At 48.7% G+C, this 19,358-nt stretch overlaps 1 protein-coding gene across 1 annotated transcript in view; it reads right to left on the reverse strand.

The window, feature by feature from the left end:
• The window catches only part of CDKL4 (cyclin dependent kinase like 4), an 843,500-nt gene that overhangs the window by 170,210 nt on the left and 653,932 nt on the right, over positions 1 to 19,358 (reverse strand). The window contains exon 7 of the mRNA XM_078662902.1: positions 19,066 to 19,154. Coding sequence (XP_078519028.1) covers positions 19,066 to 19,154 — 89 coding nt within the window. The remainder of the gene's footprint in view (positions 1 to 19,065; positions 19,155 to 19,358) is intronic.

Raw genomic sequence — 19,358 nt, forward strand, 5'->3', positions numbered from 1 at the left:
ATACACATATAACACAACCTGTTAACAAAAGGTTTACATTGTGTTCACCAACAAATTGCTACGGCACGAAGTGCACTATATTTTAGAATGTTTTGTTAGTCGGTTATTCTGGATTGCTGATAATACCGCAAATAGCAGTGCGTGTTCACGCGTGCACTGTGCAAAGTGTTCCAGCATCAAATGTCCTTGGGGACACCCCCTTAAGGTGCTATAGCTGTGAAGTGACATGGAGTAATGTGTGACTTACACATTTGGCTGTTATGTTTTTTGCCAAAAACACTTTGTATTCTGGAAATTGCAGTTGGACGTTCGCCATTTTATGCCTAGATTTAAAAGTTGAAAAAATAACAAAATAATAGTCTATAAACAAGGCACTGGGAGAAGGCGGCACTCATGACTTAGGGTCATTTCGTAAGGACTGAGGTGCACGTCATAATCGCAAACGTTCTGCATGGGAGCCTGCTGCCTCCATAGCAATATTACCTCTTTAAACCTTTCTAAACAAGCACACTTGAGCCCTACTACCTCTTTAATCCACCCCAGTCAGGCAAATCACAACCACACTCACAGCAACAGCAGAATTGCCTCAAAGCTTTCACTACCACACACCAGTGCCATCTTCACATCACTACCTCATGAATGCACACCAGTTAAACATATTCATATTACACGTACACAACATACAAAATAAGAAAAACAAAATTACAGCATACCAATTACAACACTAACACAACATAGCAACAACACACCACACAATACAACAAAACATTGCAATCAGATGACTACACAAAACACAACAATAACTACACTACAACACACAACAGTAAAAAAACTACAACAGTAACACACCACAACACTAAGAACATAAAAAACATCCAACACCCCAACTCCTAACAGTAACAATGTGTGCACCCAGGTGTTGCAGTGTCTAGCAGTCTTGAGTAGGTGTAAGGCCTTCCGTGCTGTCCCGGTCTTTAAATAGATTAAGTTATTTCTCCTCAATGCTGTTTCCAGATTGGCTGGATCCCTCAATCTCATCTGTACATCTAGATAAAGAAGGCAGCATTCCTGCCTATGCAGGGCTGGCAAACGTGGATGTGTAATGACCGGTTACTTACCAGTAATATTCATTTATTCATTACTCCGAGTCGTAGACCTCCCCGTCACAGTCCTTAATGCATGAGCAGTAGCTCATCCCATAGAACTTCCAAGCAAAACTCCCATAGCCCATCCCTACCCTCCAGGCCACTCCCACATTCTGTGGCTCATAACCCCTGAACCACTGTACAGCATCCTGTACCCCCAAGCACAAGAAGCCGAACAGGGAGGGGGGGTGGGAACCAGGACTATGACGGGGAGGTCTATGACTCGGAGTAAGTCGTTAGACCTCCCCGTCACATTCCTTAATGCTTGAGCAGATACCAAAGCAAGGATCGGCTTCACCATAGAGCAGGAAACAGACTTTAACAGCATGAGCAGAAAGTCACCCCACCTGAACAGAATGCAACACAGCGTCGACGATAACGGAACATAAAGGTATGCTGACACCAAGTAGCAGCCCTGCAGGTCTCAGTCAGACACGGCCCCTGAAAACAAGCCCAGGATGGAGCCACACCCAGAGTGGATCCCCCTTGCAACGACCCAGGCACCAGCACCCCACTAGCCACACATGCTGCCCCCAGGGCTCACCCCAGCCCCCGACTGAGAGTCACACCGGAAGGCATCAGACCCTGGCCCGCCAGGCAAAAGGCCACAAAAAGAGAAGCCACCACACGAAAAGGTGTAGTACGAACCAAGGACACCTCAAGAGCCCGCTCAACATCCAAAGAGTGCAGTCGCACCTCATCCCTGAAAGAGGAGCAGGACAGAACTCAGGCAGAACCAGATCCTCCAAGTAGTCAAACCAGGAGGGACCTTAGGAACAAAGCAAGGATCAGACCGGAGAATGACCCGATCCATAAAGAAATGCCAAAAAAGTGCTAAGAACAAGCAAGGAGCCCTAAACCCCAACCCTCCGGGCTGAGGTAATGGCAACAAGAAATACCACCTTGATCGGCAGAAACCGCAGAGGCAACTCCGCCAGAGGTTCAAAGGGAGCAGACCGTAGAGGCCTCAGCACCAAAGGAAGATCCCAACCTGGACTAAAGTACTTAATCTGGGGACTCAATGAGGAAACAACACCGCAACAACTGGGACACCAAAGGAACAACAGGCTCAAAGGCCAGACCCCGAAAGGCCCACACCGCCACACACTGAGCCCGCAAGGAGGACACAGCTAGACCAAAGTCAAAGCAAACCTTCAGGAATCAAAGACACGCACAGGATCCACCACCATGGCAGACCATCCCCTATCCATGCACCAACCCTGAAAGACACCCAATGCCGAGCACAGGACACAAGAGTCGAAGGGCGTTGTGACTGCTGGAGAACAGAGCCACATCAGGAGAACACACCAGAGCCACGAGGTTCATCCTCTCAAAAGCCAACCCTCCAGATGCAAGCATACTAGACAATCCCTGGACAGAGGAGGATACGACAGGGGACCAGGAACCACTGGAAACGGCCAGCCAGGGCCCACCGCCAACCTCAACAACAGAGGGGACCAAGGCCTCCGGCTGCAAGCAAGCGCCACCGGGATTACAGAAGCCCAGCCCGAAGTGACCTCCAGGAGGACACTCGGAATCAAGGCAATCGGAGGAAAGGCATACAGCAAGCCACCCCACCAAAAGGACAGTGCATCCACTCTCCAAACTGAGTCCGACCGAACCAGAGAGCAAAACCTCACCATCATCCCCCAAACACCACCGGCGTCAAGCACATGACTGACCGGAAGGGAAAAACCCCGCGTTAGGCGACCGGCCGCTGATGTCAAACCCACGGGCAGATGCAACGCCCACAGAGACAGCAAGTTCAACTCCCCCCACCGGCAAAGCAGACGCCCCAATAAGATGAGGGAGGCCACGTTCGCACTCCCACGGCGGTTGACATACCACACTACCACCATGTCGTCCGACCACACCAGCATATAACGCTGTAGGACCCAAGGAAGAAAAAGAATCCAGGACAACTGAACCACCATCAATCCTCACGAAGTGGAAGTCAACCCTGCCTCCCGGACTGACCAGATCCCTCAAACAGACTCCTGGGCCAACACAGCCCCCAGCCCAGCACGCAGGCACCTGTAGGCAGCACCAACTACTCCTGGGACACAAAGGGAGAGCCCTGCAAGAGGGACTGAAGCACCAGCCACCACAACAATTCCTGGGAAATCTCCACACCCCCGGATACAACAGTTTGTATGTCTGAGACCCCAGACTTCAAAGCCCCTGAACATGAGTCACCAGAGGGTACAAGTGCAACTGGGCCATGGGAACAATCAACACAGTAGCAGACATCAACCCCAAAACCCGTAACCACTGCGAGCCTTGGAAGAAGGGGAGACCAACACCCTCCCCAGCTCGCGCACCAGGGACAGTCAGCGAGGCTCTGACAGGAAAGCCTTGCCAGCCAGGTGGTGAAAACCCGCCACAATGACCATCAGTTCCCGAGAGGGGCACAGATGGGACTTCACCAAGGTCAGAGACCACCCGAACAGCTACAAGAGGAGGCAGACGTCCATGGTATGTGAACGAGCCTTAAGAGATCAACCAGCCATCGAAGTAAGGAACACCTGGATCCCCCGAGCATGCAACAACCCCACCAAAGAAGCCAAAACCGTTGTAAACACTCGAGGCGAGAAAACAAAGGGCAAGACCAGGAACTGGTAATGAGCGACGTCCACACAAAACCGCAGAAACCTCTGGGACGCTTCGAGCACCGGCACATGAAGTAGGCACCCTTAAGTGTCAGAGAAGCCAGGCAATCCCCTACGGACAGCAATGGTAGAATCACTCAAAGAAACACCATTTCGAAGGACCGATTACGAATGCACCAAGACACAGTCTACAGATCCAGAACAGGATCGAAGCCCCCGTAGGGTTATTTTATCAGAAACAGGATCGAGTAAACCCCCCGACCCAGTCGATCCACAAGCACCCACACCATGGGCCCATTGAAAACCAGGACCTGAACCCCCTCTAAAAGAGCCCAACACTGGACTGGAGATCTGTGAACAGGGGAAGCCCGGAACACTTCCCACGGTGGCACACCAAAATCTATTCGATTTCCCAGGGGACAATCTGGAGGGCCCATTGACCCTCGCCAAACACCTCCCAGACCGGAAAAAGAGCCGAGGTGACTCCCAATTGGAGCCCACCAAACCCCTCCCATAGCCACGAATAGGAAGGAAATGAAGAACAGGAGGCACCCCGCTGACCCCGGGATTTGCAGATGGAAGGGACACCCTGGCCACGTCCCCCACCACAAAAGGGCAGGGCCGCTGTCTTCTATTGAAATGCCTGCCCAAAGCCCGATGATAACCAGCAAACAACCCAGACTGCGATGAGCTGACCGGAGCCAACAACCCATTGGCCACCGCTGTCCATTTAACGAAAGTCACCAAAGGCAACCCAAATAGGTTGGATCCCTTAAAAGGAATTCACATGAGAGCAGCCTGCTGTGCAGCTATTGTTTACCAAGGTGTAAGCCACAACTGTCTCCTAGCCGCCACCGAGGCAGCGGGCACCAAGGCACCAAGTGAAAAAAAGAAGAAGTCAGCCAGAAAATACAACTGCTGCCCCAACATGTCATTGCCTTTAGCCGAGACTGCACCAGATAGCTAATGTAACCAGCAGATAAAACTGCAAAACCCGAAGCCGCAAAGGACCATTCTAAAGCCCAAGAAGGAAACCCCTCAAAGAACCCCTGCAAAGGACATCTTTGAGCCCAAAAACCGGAGAAAGGTATGCTTGACAACATCCTTCTATTCCTCCTCCAGCACATACCTGTCTGACTCATGACTAAGAGGCACTCAGGCTCCCTTCGCTGACAATTGGCAACAAATCCCATGACTCATCACCTTCCGAGGGCTCAGGGAACCCCAAATTGTCCCGCACATGTTGAAGTTGAACTATACAGTGAAGGGCAGCCCCTTGGACAAACCGACGATTCACCAACTCATCCGACATCATCAGGATCAGGGACAGCCGGGGCACCAACTTTTTTCCCCATTAGGCCTTTGGATGCCCTAGCCAGAAAGGCTACAAACATTTTCAGTACAACAGACAAGGCAGGCGCAGGTGAAGGCCGAGCAACCAGCCCCTCCTCCTCCAGGGTCTTAATCAACACTGACCTGCTCCCATCTTCGATGAGCAATGGGCAAAGGAGCACAGACTACCTATATATAAATATACTTTTGCACGTTTTTTGCACATGGTGTAAAAAGGAATACATTTTGATAATAGAACAAATACCTGTTGTTGTGCCGTGACTTCCGCCATGAGGAAAAGGAGGCAAGAGGGATCGAAGTAATATATATATATATGTATGTATGTATATATTATATATATATCCAACCCACAACAGAGCCAGCAATGGCTAATCCGTGGCAGTCCATAGAAAGTAGGAAAAACCAAAGGAAATGATGGACGGAGCGTTGACAATACAAGCACTCACCCCCAGTCAACTGATCTGGGTTTAATCCATCACCATTCTTTAGCCCACTCTGCCACCCCAGTTCAGACATGGCCATATGCAAATCAGTCTGACCCTGTGCCTCATGGGAACAGTCCAGCCCGAACTGCCAAGCCATGTCTTTCCTGGACCGGAAACAAGCTACCGAGGACCGGTTTCTGGCATTTTGTTTCGCCCTAAGTTGGCAGGGTATGCTCAGACGTGAGTCCCTTGCTCACTTTGCCACTGGAGTCAAGCAAGCCCGGCTGAAGACAGCTGTAATGCCAGAAACCGGTCCTGGGAAGCTTGATTCCGGTCCAGGGAAGACATGGCTTGGCAGTTGGGGCTGGACTGTTCCCATGAGGCACAGGGTCAGACTGATTTGCATATGGCCATGTCTGAACTGGGGTGGCGGAGTGAGCTAAAGAACGGTGATGGATTAAACCCAGATCAGTTGACTGGGGGTGAGTGTTTGTATTGTCAATGCTCCGTCCATCACCACCTTTGGTTTTTCTTTGTTTGCCCTAAGTTGGCAGGGTATGCTCAGATGTGAGTCCCTTGCTCACTTTGCCACTGGAGTCAAGCAAGCCCGGCTGAAGACGGCTGTAATGCCAGAAACCGGTCCTGTGAAGCTTGATTCCGGTCCAGGGAAGACATGGCTTGGCAGTTGGGGCTGGACTGTTCCCATTAGGCACAGGGTCAGACTGATTTGCATATGGCCATGTCTGAACTGGGGTGGCGGAGTGAGCTAAAGAACGGTGATGGATTAAACCCAGATCAGTTGACTGGGGGTGAGTGTTTGTATTGTCAATGCTCCGTCCATCACCACCTTTGATTTTTCTTTGTTCGCCCTAAATTGGCAGGGTAAGCTCAGACGTGAGTCCCTTGCTCACTTTGCCACTGGAGTCAAGCAAGCCCGGCTGAAGACGGCTGTAATGCCAGAAACCGGTCCTGGGAAGCTTGATTCCGGTCCAGGGAAGACATGGCTTGGCAGTTGGGGCTGGACTGTTCCCATGAGGCACAGGGTCAGACTGATTTGCATATGGCCATGTCTGAACTGGGGTGGCGGAGTGAGCTAAAGAACGGTGATGGATTAAACCCAGATCACTTGACTGGGGGTGAGTGTTTGTATTGTCAATGCTCCGTCCATCACCACCTTTGGTTTTCCTTAGTCCATAGAAAGTAGCCAACCCCAACAGGTTAGTGGGCTAACCCCCGAAGACAGCCAACCAGAGCAGTCCATACCAAAGGAAAACCAACAATAGAACCAGGACCAGACCCTAAGTGCCCGAGGCAGAGCACTAGATGGAATACAAATGGGAACCACCCGCAAGGTAGACCGGAGCTACTATTAAGCAACCCGGCCCACCGAATCCAACCACTAGGAGCAATAGCTCCACCCACAACTAACACCAGGCAAGTGGGAAACTCAAACTGCACCAGCCATCCCGCAAGCCCGAGCCAGCACCACCACTCCCGCAGACCGGCCCCTAGAGATCGGCCGTGCCCAATGGAAACCAGCACACTGGTGCCCGCGTCCTCCAAGGAGCCGGCTCCAAGACAACCGTCGCTGAGACACCAATCACACCAAAATGAGACAACGGAACCCTGCACCTGATGGGACCCACGCCCCCCCAAAAAAGTCCAATGCAGAGCGCACCCCCTCCCCCGAGGAGGGGGCCTCCCGCCACCCTCAGGCATGCTGGGAAAGTGCAGCCGCAATCGTTGTTCGAGCCCGTAAGGAGGCTCGTAACCCACAAACTCCCCCAGGCGGTCCCGTTAAAGCAGGAACCATACCCGGAAGGAGGGAACCCACCAGAAGGGGTCCGGGCAGGCAACAATGAGGGCAACAGGCAGCCCAACAAAGAAAGCAGAATCCCTCTATAGCAGGTACTAGAAGCCCAAACCCCACATAACAGCCGCTATAGCAGACCGCAACACACTCACCTGAAAACAGGAACTGAAGGCAGCAATCATCTCCAGGGGATAGTCTTGCACAGACCAGACTGCGGAACAAGCATTTAAAATGCAATAGGTCTCGGGTTAATTAAGTTTGAGCTATTGGCATTGCTAAATATTGCAACACCAACTGCAAAAAAGGTCTATAAATTGTAGGCCAAAAAAATGTGTATTTATTTTTGTAGCAATGATGGCATGCTGCACTTTAGATGAATATGTTTAAAAGTAAAGTGCGCCATACTGCGATTGCTACAATAGTTAATTGTGGATGCGTTAACAAATGATGTGTGCACTGATGGCTGGTGGTGTGTGTGCCTGGTGGAAGTGTGCACTGACGGCTGGTGGTGTGAGTGCCTGGTGAAAGCGTGCACTGACGGCTTGTGGTGTGTGTGCCTGGTGAAAGCGTGCACTGACGTCTGGTGGTGTGAGCCTGGTGGAAGCGTGCACTGACGTCTGGTGGTGTTTGTGCCCGGTGAAAGCATGCAGTGACGGCTGGTGGTGTTGGTGCCCAGTGAAAGCGTGCACTGACAACTGGTTGTGTGTATGTCTGGTGAAAGCGTGCAGTGACGGATAGTGGTGTGTGCCTGGTGAAAGTGTGCACTGACGGATGGAGGAATGTGCCTGCTGAAAACATGCACCGCCTACAGCACCACTCAACCCCCAACGCCTACATCACCAATCAATCCCCACCGCATACAGCACCACTCAACCCGCAATGCCTACAGCACCACTCAATCCCCACCGTGTACAGCACCACTCAATCCCCACCGCCTATGTCACCACTCAACCCGCAACACCTACATCACCATTAAACCCGCAACGCCTACATCACCACTCAACCTGAAACGCCTACAGCACCACTCAATCCCCACCGCATACAGCACCACTCAATCCCCACCGCGTACAGCACCACTCAACCCGCAATGCCTACATCACCATTCAACCCGCAACGCCTACATCACCACTCAACCCGCAACACCTACTTCACCACTCAACCCGCAACGCCTACAGTACCACTCAATCACCACCGCGTACAGCACCACTCAATCCCCACCAACTACGTCACCACTCAACCCGCAACGCCGACATCACCACTCAACCCGCAACGCCTACATCACCACTCAACCCGCAATGCCTACATCACCACTCAACCCACAACGCCTACAGCACCACTCAATCCCCACCGCGTACAGCACCACTCAACCCGCAACGCCTACATCACCACTCAACCCGCAACGCCTACATCACCACTCAACCTGCAACACCTACAGCACCACTCAACCCGCAACTCCTACATCACCACTCAACCCGCAATGCACAGCACCACTCAATCCCCACATCGTACAGCAGCACTCAACCCGCAACGCCTACATCACCACTCAACCTGCAACGCCTACATCACCTCTCAACCCGCAACGCCTACAGCACCACTCAATCCCCACCGTGTACAGCACCACTCAACCCGCAATGCCTACATCACCACTCAACCCGCAACGCCTACATCACCACTCAACCTGCAACACCTACAGCACCACTCAACCCGCAACTCCTACATCACCACTCAACCCGCAATGCACAGCACCACTCAATCCCCATCGCGTACAGCACCACTCAACCCGCAACGCCTACATCACCACTCAACCCGCAATGCCTACATCACCACTCAACCCGCAACGCCTACATCACCACTCAACCTGCAACACCTACAGCACCACTCAACCTGCAACTCCTACATCACCACTCAACCCTCAATGCACAGCACCACTCAATCCCCACCGTGTACAGCAGCACTCAACCCGCAACGCCTACATCACCACTGAACCCGCAATGCCTACATCACCACTCAACCCCCAATGCTTACAGCACCACTCAATACCCACCGCGTACAGCACCACTCAATCCCCACCACGTACAGCACCACTCAACCCGCAATGCCTACATCACCACTCAACCCGCAACACCTACAGCACCACTCAACCCGCAATGCCTAGAGCACCACTCAATCCCCACCGGGTACAGCACCACTCAACCCGCAATGCCTACATCACCACTCAATCCCCACCGCGTACAGCACCACTCAACCCGCAACGCCTACATCACCACTCAACCCGCAACCCCTACATCACCACTCAACCCGCAACACCCACAGCACCACCACTCAATCCCCACCGCGTACAGCACCCCTCAACCCGCAATGCCTTCATCACCACTCAACCCTCAGCGCCTAAATCACCACTCAACCCGCAACGCCTACAACACCACTCAATCCCCACCGCGTACAGCACCACTCAACCCGCAACACCTACATCACCACTCAACCTGCAACGCCTACATCACCACTCAACCCGCAACATCTACAGCACCACTCAATCCCCACTGCGTACAGCACCACTCAACCTGCAACGCCTACAGTCCCACTCAATCCCCACCATGTACAGCACCACTCAACCCACAACTCCTACATTACCACTCAAGCCGCAACGCCTACAGCACCACTAAATCCCCACCGCGTACTGCACCACTCAACCCGCAACACCTACATCACCACTCAACCTGCAATGCCTACATCACCACTCAACCCGCAACGCCTACAGCACCACTCAATCCCCACCGCGTACAGCACCACTCAGCCCCCAACGCCTACAGAACCACTCAATCCCCACTGCGTACAGCACCACTCAACCCACAACACCTACATCACCACTCAACCCGCAACGCCTACTGCACCACTCAATCCCCACAGTGTACAGTACCACTCAACCCGCAACGCCTACAGCACCACTCAACCCACCACGCCTACAGCACCACTCAACCCGCAACGCCTGCATCACCACTCAACCCCCAATGCCTACATCACCACTCTACCCCCAACGCCTACAGCACCACTCAACCCGCAAAGCCTACAGCACTACACAACCCGCAACGCCTACATCACCACTCAACCCGCAACGCCTACATCACCACTCAACCCACAACGCCTACAGCACCACTCAATCCCCACCGCGTACAGCACCACTCAACCCGCAACGCCTACATCACCACTCAACCCGCAACGCCTACAGCACCACTCAACCCGTAGCATCACCACTCAACTTGCAACCACTGCTTTACTGTTATATATATGAGACCGACAAATGTGTGCTGGTCTCATAAAAGGTAAACGTTTATACTGTATGCGACATTGTCGTGCGCCATGTTTCAGAGTTATTGGTCATTCGTAAAAACAATACCGGATTTTACTGTTTATGGGCATTTGGAATCAGCTGTGCGAAATAGGCCAATGTGAAAATTGCAGTCTGCTTTACGCATATGCCAACGAACTTCCGGTAATTAGTGCACAATTATAGCATTTAATTGATTGCTTAATATGAACATGTTCATATATTTAATTAGTGCAATCATTGGCCAAGTGCTGACACAACACCAGGACAGGCAGGTAACCCCAAAGGGCGGCAGACTGTATGAAGTTAAAGAAAAAGGGGTAACCCTGTGTCCCTCAGAACCTGGATAGTTAATGGTTAACCAAAGGCACTGTCGTCTAAGATTTCTCCTTTCAGGTTGGCTATCTCCTTTGTAAGCTTTTTACACAGTTTCCACCCCTAGCATCATCCAGTGCCTAGAGCAGTTGTTGGCCCCAAAACTGAAACGTTCTCTGAACTTAGGTACATCAATAAAGATGGCAGGCTCGTTCCCGACTTGTAGTCCGTTTGGGATTATGTTGGCTGTGAGGTATTTATTTAATACGTGTCCATGAAGGCGTGATCTTTTAAATTCTTTTCTAGCCATTCAATCTTAAATAACTTTTCATTAAGCGTGGTCAAATTATCTGTGGAGAAGATTGACTGAATCAAAACTACTTCTAGCGCATGTGCGAGCATTCACAGTGAAAAGAGCACTAGGTCTGGGGAACTAACTGATGGGTAGGGAGTGAGTTTAAAACACACGGAATCTATGTGCCGTCGCTGGAAATATGATTGTGGTGGAGTTACAGTGTGGAAGCGATCAGGGTGCACCTTACAAATGGCATCAACGCTTACTAGCCTATAAGGCCGAGTGATTTGACTGTGGTGGTTAAACATATGGTGTACGGTTGTATCAAACTACTGTGGTTGTATCTAACAACTGCCTGATGTCCTATATAACTTTGGGCATAGTTCGTTATCCCTCTCAGACAACCGTGTTGCTGTGTTGCCCGGTGAGTATGCCTTCAGAGGTGAAGTTATAGCGGGTGCGAGAGGTTAGGCGCGCATGCCGTCCGAGTTGTGTGAAGTTTAAACCATAGTGCAATATTACTAAAAGCGCAAGCATTGTTGGAAAGGCACGGAAGGCGCCCGCCAAAGCTCGGAGGGATTGCGGGGCGATCGCGGTGAAAGTGCAGCTAATGCAGTGGTAATTGTATGCGGAAGCGATTTAGTGCTTACCCGTGAGTGTAAGTTATCTGGAAATCGGTAAGAGGAGGATGGTGCGGAGTCCCATCGGTCAGCTGCAATCAGTCAGCGAGGCCGGCTCGTTGTGTCTATTCCTTTTTCAACAAGTGCCGCGAGGACGCTGGCATGTCAGTTGGTGGGAGCGGTTACCTAGCGACGACTTGGAGTCCTCTAGGGTAACACACGCTGCGCATGAGCTAGATGACGTCAGGACCCCGTGTAATGCTGAGTCTGGCCAAGGTGCTGTGCTTGGAGTTCGAGCCTTGTGGAGACAGGGCAAGTGGGTCCCGGGTGCTGATTCTATCCTATTATGCGTTGTGGCAGATAAAAGACCTTATACCGGCGAGGGGGGTTCAGAATCTAAGTAGAACCTCTTTGTGACTAGGCAAACCACGGGTGTGGTCACTGCCTAACTGGTGGTGTGAACACTAAAATGGGCAACTTGAAATACAGTCAATGGAGCAAAATAAATGTAGCAAAGTCATCACACATTATGTTGGAATAAGTTTAAGCAAATGACATGGACCCTGGTCTACTGACAATGTCGTGAGAGGGGTCAAACATATCCTATGATTAATTTGTTGAATAAAAATGAGGTTGAATTAAGATCAAAAACAACATTAGAAGGTCAAACGGATTTCGTGATTAGTTCATTTTGTCAGAGTAGAGATACATTTTGTAATTGGAGCAAAGGCATCTAAACAATTGGCAACCAATCACCCATTTGTAAATAGACATTCCAAAGAACAATCAACTAAGTAGACAGCATGCGAATATGGCTGGTGGAAAAATCAATAAAAGCAGGCGTAAGTTATTAATTGAGCCCTTGTGTTGGGACACATAAACATGTGGGTGGGATAGCCAGTGGAGTGGCACTACAGGGGCACATGTTAAAGATGCATTACAAGGAGGGTATGACTGGTACTTCTGTGGTATTATAGAACATGGCATGGGTGTATTCAGGTGTTTGCGTAATACTTTGACCAATGGAAACACATGGAGTGGACAAGAAAGTTAGGTCACAATTGTATGCCATGTGTGTTTTGGACGAATATTCAAATGGCTGGTAAGAGGCAACTGCATGCATGCTACTTGTAGATGTGTGCTATATGTGACATATATCTAATCTGTCTTATTATAGCAAACCCATTTGTTTGGCTATCTCCTCATTGTCATTCAAGCTGGTGGCCACCGAGTTTAGAATGTGTATCCATTTACATGTTTTCCGATTTAGGGCAGAAGACATGGAGCCGCCTCTTGGGTTTGCATTAATCTTTTCCACCACCCTCCATCTCAGGCTTTCTGGTGTGTGGTTGAAACTTAAGAAGTGCTCTACCAGTAGCGCTCCCTGTACTTTACATCTGATCTTGCTCATATGTTGCAAGATTCTCATTTTGATTTTCTGGGTGGTCTGACCAATGTATGGTGTGTTGCATGGACACAGAATGATGTAAATGCCTTTTGTGGTGTTGCAATTCGTCAAGGATGGTAATTTGTATGTTTTGTTGCTGTGCACTAGTGTCTGACCTTCCACGCAAAGAGGACAGACTATGCATGTGCCACATCTGAAATGTCCCAGAATGGGTGGGAGTCCTAGTTGGTCTCGCAGGTCCGGTAGCTTCCGAGGTTCAAGGTAAGCTTTAACAACACTGTCCTTTATGTTGCGTCCTCTCTTGAAGGCGAATAGAGGGCTTTCTTCTGTGTTAAGCTCCGGTGCGACCAGACTCCAATACTTCATGACAATTTTCTTTATGTTATTGCTTTTTGAGTGAAATGTTGTAACGCACACTATGTTGTCAGTGGCCAGTTTCTTTTCTTTTGGGGTTAGGAGCTGGTCTCTGGGGTAGTACCAAGCCCTTTTCTTTGCTTGTTTCAGTAGGCCCAACGGGTAACCACGTTCACGTAGACGTTCAGTCAGTACATCCGTCTCTCTAAAGAAATCTTCCCTTTTGGTACAATTTCTCCTCATTCTCAGATATTGCCCGTAGGGCAGATTGTCTCGCAGGTTGCGAGAGTGGTGTGATTCGTATTTTAACAGTGTGTTCCTCTCAGTGGGCTTTCTATAGAGGTCGCAGTAAATCAAGCCATTGTCCACTTTGAATGTTAGGTCCAGAAAGTCTATGGTGTGGCAGTTGTAGGTTATTGTAAATTGGATATCTTCGCTTCTCTCATTCGGCCATCTGAAGAAGCCTTGTAGATGGGATTCTGTGCCAGACAAGATCATGATCACATCATCTATATATGTCTTCCAGACAGCTATGGAATTGATGAATGGGTTTTCGTGTGAGTACAGATGTTCCTATTCATAGCTGTCCATATAGATGTTTGCCAGATTCGGCGCATATGTTGCACCCATGGCCACTCCTTTGCATTGGAAGTATAATTGTTGCTTGAATACAAAGTAGTTCTTTTTCATGGCGATTTCTAGTAAGTTATTCAAGAAGATGGTAGGTTTCCATTGCGGTGCTGGACGTCTATCAAGTGTTGCACGGATGACTTCTATTGCTTTGCTTTGGGGTATGGAGGTGTAGAGTGAGCAGACATCCAATGTTACCATGAATTGTGTAGTACTGTCGAAGGGCTGATCTTCCAGCAGCTGTATGATGTGCATGGAATCCCTCACATAGGACTTGGTTTGTGGAACCAGGGGCTGTAAGAAGTAGTCTATGAATTGATTAGCCGGTTCCAATACTGTACCACAGCCAGATATGATGAGTCTTCCGGGTGGTTTCTCCAAGCGCGTGTGCACTTTAGGTAAAGTGTATATGGTGGGTATGCGCGGTTCCTTGTTAATCAGGAATTCCTTCTTCAGGTATACTATGAGGGACTTGATACTTGCCGTGGGGTCCCTCGGCGTTGTTAGGTAACTTTCTCGTACCATGAGCTGCTGTTCAATTTCATCGGTGTAGTCACGGGTATTTCGTACCACCACAGCTCCACCCTTGTCAGCGGCTTTTACTACAATGGAATGGTTCTCACACAGTTCCTTCAATGCAAGTTTTTCTTCTTTGGTCACATTGTGTCTGATGTATTGTCTTTCTTCCAGTGTGGCCATCACTTCTTGCATCACAACCTGCTCAAAGGCCAGCATTCGTTGGCTCATGCAGTGGGAACCTGGCGTGAATGTGGAGGGTGGTTTGAAAGGTGTCGCTGTTGATCTTGGTGTGTATGTATTTCTGCCAAAATAATATTTCAATCTTACTTTGCAGTAGAATTTTTGTAGCTCCAGTTTAGTGGTGAAAGAGTCTGGTCGGCTAGTTGGAAGAAAGGAGAGACCCTTACTCAGCACTTCTCTCTCAGCCGTTGTTATTATATGGTCCGAAAGGTTGATGATAGGGTCTGTGAGATTCTCATTGGTTTTACGAGGCACTGCAGAGCTAGTGGACTCATCCGCAACGGTCTGCTGGTCCATCACACCCAGTATGTTGATCTATAGGTCATCCATAGTTGCCGCTTCTGTTACTGTTGGCAAAGTGGCATCTGTTACCACCGGTACGTTTGTCTCCGTGTGGAAATCTCCCCATGTCCCTCTGACAGAAAGTACCTCACACGCGTGTTCCCTCTCTGGGATCCTCTTCCTCTGTTCCAGCTCTTCTGGGGGCCCCAACCTTGTTCGGCAGTTCCACCTGGGTTGGCGGTAGCCTTGATCTAAAAAATGCTGTTGCTGTGGTGCCTGGAATCTCTGTCTGCTTGTTGAAGGGCTGTCCAATTCAGATTTTGAGCCACTGCCAGCGGAGGAGTCAGAGAATGTATTGAAGTGTCTTGGTTCTTGTCTACTTTTGTTTGTGAAGAAACCTTGCTGGTCTTGCTGGTAATATTCGTCAACCAGATATGGGTATGTGTATTTCTTATTGTAATTTCTGATATCTTTGGCGAGTTTATCAAGCTTCCTGCTAAGAGTTACAGTGTTGAATTCCAATAGTGCTTTTTCCGCCCGTTCAAGGGCCTCTTTTGCGTTGGTCAAGGCACTGTCTTCTAAGATTTCTCCTTTCAGGTTGGCTATCTCCTTTGTAAGTTTTTTACACAGTTTCCACCCCTAGCACCATCCAGTGCCTAGAGCAGTTGTTGGCCCCAAAACTGAAACCTTCTCTAAACTTAGGTACATCAATAAAGATGGCAGGCTCGTTCCTGACTTGTAGGCCTTTTGGGATTATTTTGGCTGTGAGGTATTTATTTAATACGTGTCCATGAAGGCGTGACCGTATTAATTTCTTTTCTAGCCGTTCTATCTTAAGTAGCTTTTCATTAAGCGTGGTATCGACAGAGGTGTGATCTGCCTCTAGTAAGAAATTAGAAGCGCCTTGATCCTGTATTAGTCTGGCAATATAATCCTCACTGTAAGAGAGAGTCTCTCTGTCTGACATATTAAACCTTCTAGGATATGTGTATCATTCAGTATACAAAAAATTATTTAGATACAAACAATTTTCATACATAAACACAAACAAATGAAGGTAAAATACCCTCGCAGGTCAGCACATGCCAATTTGATAATTAAAGAAAAAGGGGTAACCCTCTGTCCCTCAGAACCTGGGTAGTTAATGGTTAAACAAAGATTGGTTCTGTCGGGTAGGACAAAAGTGATTTGGCGATGCTCTTAATGCAATCCAAGAAGAAAAGAAAGCTCTCTAACAAACTGTATGAAGTGCTGTCAAAGTAAATGTAAATGTACTTTTTAGATAATAGCTCTAGATCTGAATAGTCCTAAAATCGCAACTTTTTTTTACTTTGCTCATCTTGTAGCAAGCATATCTATAGTTCTGGAAACTAAAGGCCACTGTGGAAGAAACCACTAGGCTAGTCCCCTGGAAACTGCAGATGTTAATTCGGTGGTTGCACTGTCTTAATTTTTTGTGTCCGTTAAGGAAAGGTGAATTTAACAAAATATAATGGTTGCAGTTTTAAGGTATTTTTATAAAGTGTTGATGCGCATATTTTTGCAGTTGCACAAATTTTTGCAGTTGGGTGGTTGGCTTCACAGTGCAGGGGGTATATATAAGCTGCGCCTCGACGAGCACTGGGATTTCTTTAGATCTTCCCTGGTTGAACAGTGTCTAAATCTGTGTGTGGGTGTTGTATTCTCTGTACTGTACGTCATCGGCATTGCAAATTTGATGCAAGCCTGTGTGAAGTTACAATGCTTTCTTATGCAAACTTCCCTTAGTCCAATGAATAATACCTTTGCTACGGATAGGTCACACAGTTCTCCACATGTGAGTTTAAGTTTTGGACAAAGAATCAAAATGGTTGGAAAGTTAACTCGCAAGGATCCACATACATTTTTTGCACTTACTAGCACTGGTGAGGAAATATTGCCAGTTTTAAGGGAAAAATATGCAAGCTTGTTGATGTTGGAAAAGTGGAAAACTCTGCAAACTATAGATAGGACAATAACCAGGATCTTTGATATACATATTGAAAATGTTATCCCTCGTTTAATAGTGGGGCCTTGTTGCAGTTGGGTTGATTAACGGATCAAGACACCACATATTTGCCATGTGGCGAAAACTGCGCTTATGAATTGGTACAATGTTGTGATGTCTCAGCAGGCTCGACATATGCATAGCAAACAACGTAGATACGTGAATATGCGCTCTCCATATATAACATTGCAACCACTCCATAGTCTTGGAATCCAAAAATCAACTGCATCACGGCCCTTGGCTTATACCCCAGTACAGTGTGTGTTTTATATGCAGCTTACATTCACAAAGTTCTAAAAATACATTGGAGGCTGTAGAGACCGAGGGGGAGGAAGAGTGGGAGGAGGGACTCGAGTTAAGTTCAGGAGCAGAACAGGATTGCAAAACAGTGGGGTGGGGCGGGAGGGAACCTGGCCATGGGCCCAGTTCAGGAAGTCCAACATTAGCAACGACAGCAACAACCGAAACAAGCAGCAGTGAAAGCGATCTCTTTTGCGATCGCTATTGTAAAAAAAAAAAAAAGCCAGAGAGTGGTGCGCGTGCGCGCGACACTGCAAAGCATATGTCTTCAATTATCGCGCCCGTGTCTGGGCACCATAATTGAAGACATATGGGCTTTGGTGCACGTAACAGACACCAATAGGACATGGGCGGAGCTACGAGACCGCCCGTGGCCTATTGCGTGTTCTGATAAAAAACTACATGCATGCAAAGCCCAATGAAAATGGACCATAGAAAATGAACACGCACGAGCGCTGTCATGTTCTAGGTCCAGTTTCAAAACCCCCAGAAAAGGACTCTGGCTACGCGAACACTACTGTGCAGTGTACGTTAGGCCGACACCTAAAAAAAAGAACAGGATGTGCTACAGTGGGTAAGGGGTTATGAGCCACAGGATGTGGGAGTGGCCTGGAGGGTAGGGATGGGCTAAGGGAGTTTTGCTTGGAAAGTCTTTGGGAGGAGCTACTGCTCATGCGTTAAGGACTGTGACGGGGAGGTCTGACGAGGAGGTAATGACATATGGGCAGGATGGGAGTAGGCTGTTGTGTGATGAGGACACTAGCCCCATTCCTTCAACTCGACAGCATAGGTACGGGTTCAGCTGCCTCTGAGAGTCCTGCATCTGATAAGAGCAGATATCATTCACCATAAGCTGTTCTCAGGCCCACACAGAGCTTAGCAGAGATATTGGGAGTATCAGCCTCATGAGCTTTTATAGGAACGTTTCGATGGTGATCCTGCTAGAAAGGGGAGATGTCTTATGTTGCATAAAAAAGTTCAGAAGTGTGCAGCTCTTTTAAAGCTAATATAATCCACTTGAGTGCGCAAATGGAGTCATGGATGAAATGTAACTTACTATGTGGACTTCGTGATTGATTTTATTTGCTATAAAATATCACTTAAAGCATCATAGATAAGGTATTCAAATGTACACATAAGCACGCAAACAACGTGGAAATCCCACACACAAACAAACTGAAAACATGGCAGCTACAAATGGAGGGAACCTATGGGAGGGAAAGCCCACTTAGGTTAATTAGTGATGGGTCCTCCACGAGATGAGACTAGATTTTGGCAGTAGTGGCTGCACGTGCGCCTTCACATTCCTCTAACAAATACAGAAACACAAGTTACCTCAGCAGGTTTATATGGACAATTTTCATCAACCGAAGACATAAAAGGACACTGAAACATGCAATATTCACCACGTCCTCAGCTTCAGGTTCTGGTATGCTGGCGCCCTGGAAAAACTGGTTGCTTCTGAAGATGTACTGATGCCTTGGAATCAGCTTCCCTGGGGAAGGTAAAATCTTGTCAGAATCTGAGTTGATCTCACTTCCAGTCGAGACTCAGTTCGAGGCAGGGAGACATTTTAGACAAAGAAGTTCTAGGTGACTGCCTAGGTTGTCTAGGTCGTGGGGATGCCCGATTGCCGTTACAGGCAACAATTATGGCCAAAATTCCTGGGAAATTGACAGGAACGTGTCATTTCCCATCA

The sequence above is a fragment of the Lissotriton helveticus genome, chromosome 10 (genome assembly GCF_964261635.1).
Source record: "Lissotriton helveticus chromosome 10, aLisHel1.1, whole genome shotgun sequence".
In the NCBI taxonomy this organism is placed as follows: Eukaryota; Metazoa; Chordata; class Amphibia; order Caudata; family Salamandridae; genus Lissotriton; species Lissotriton helveticus.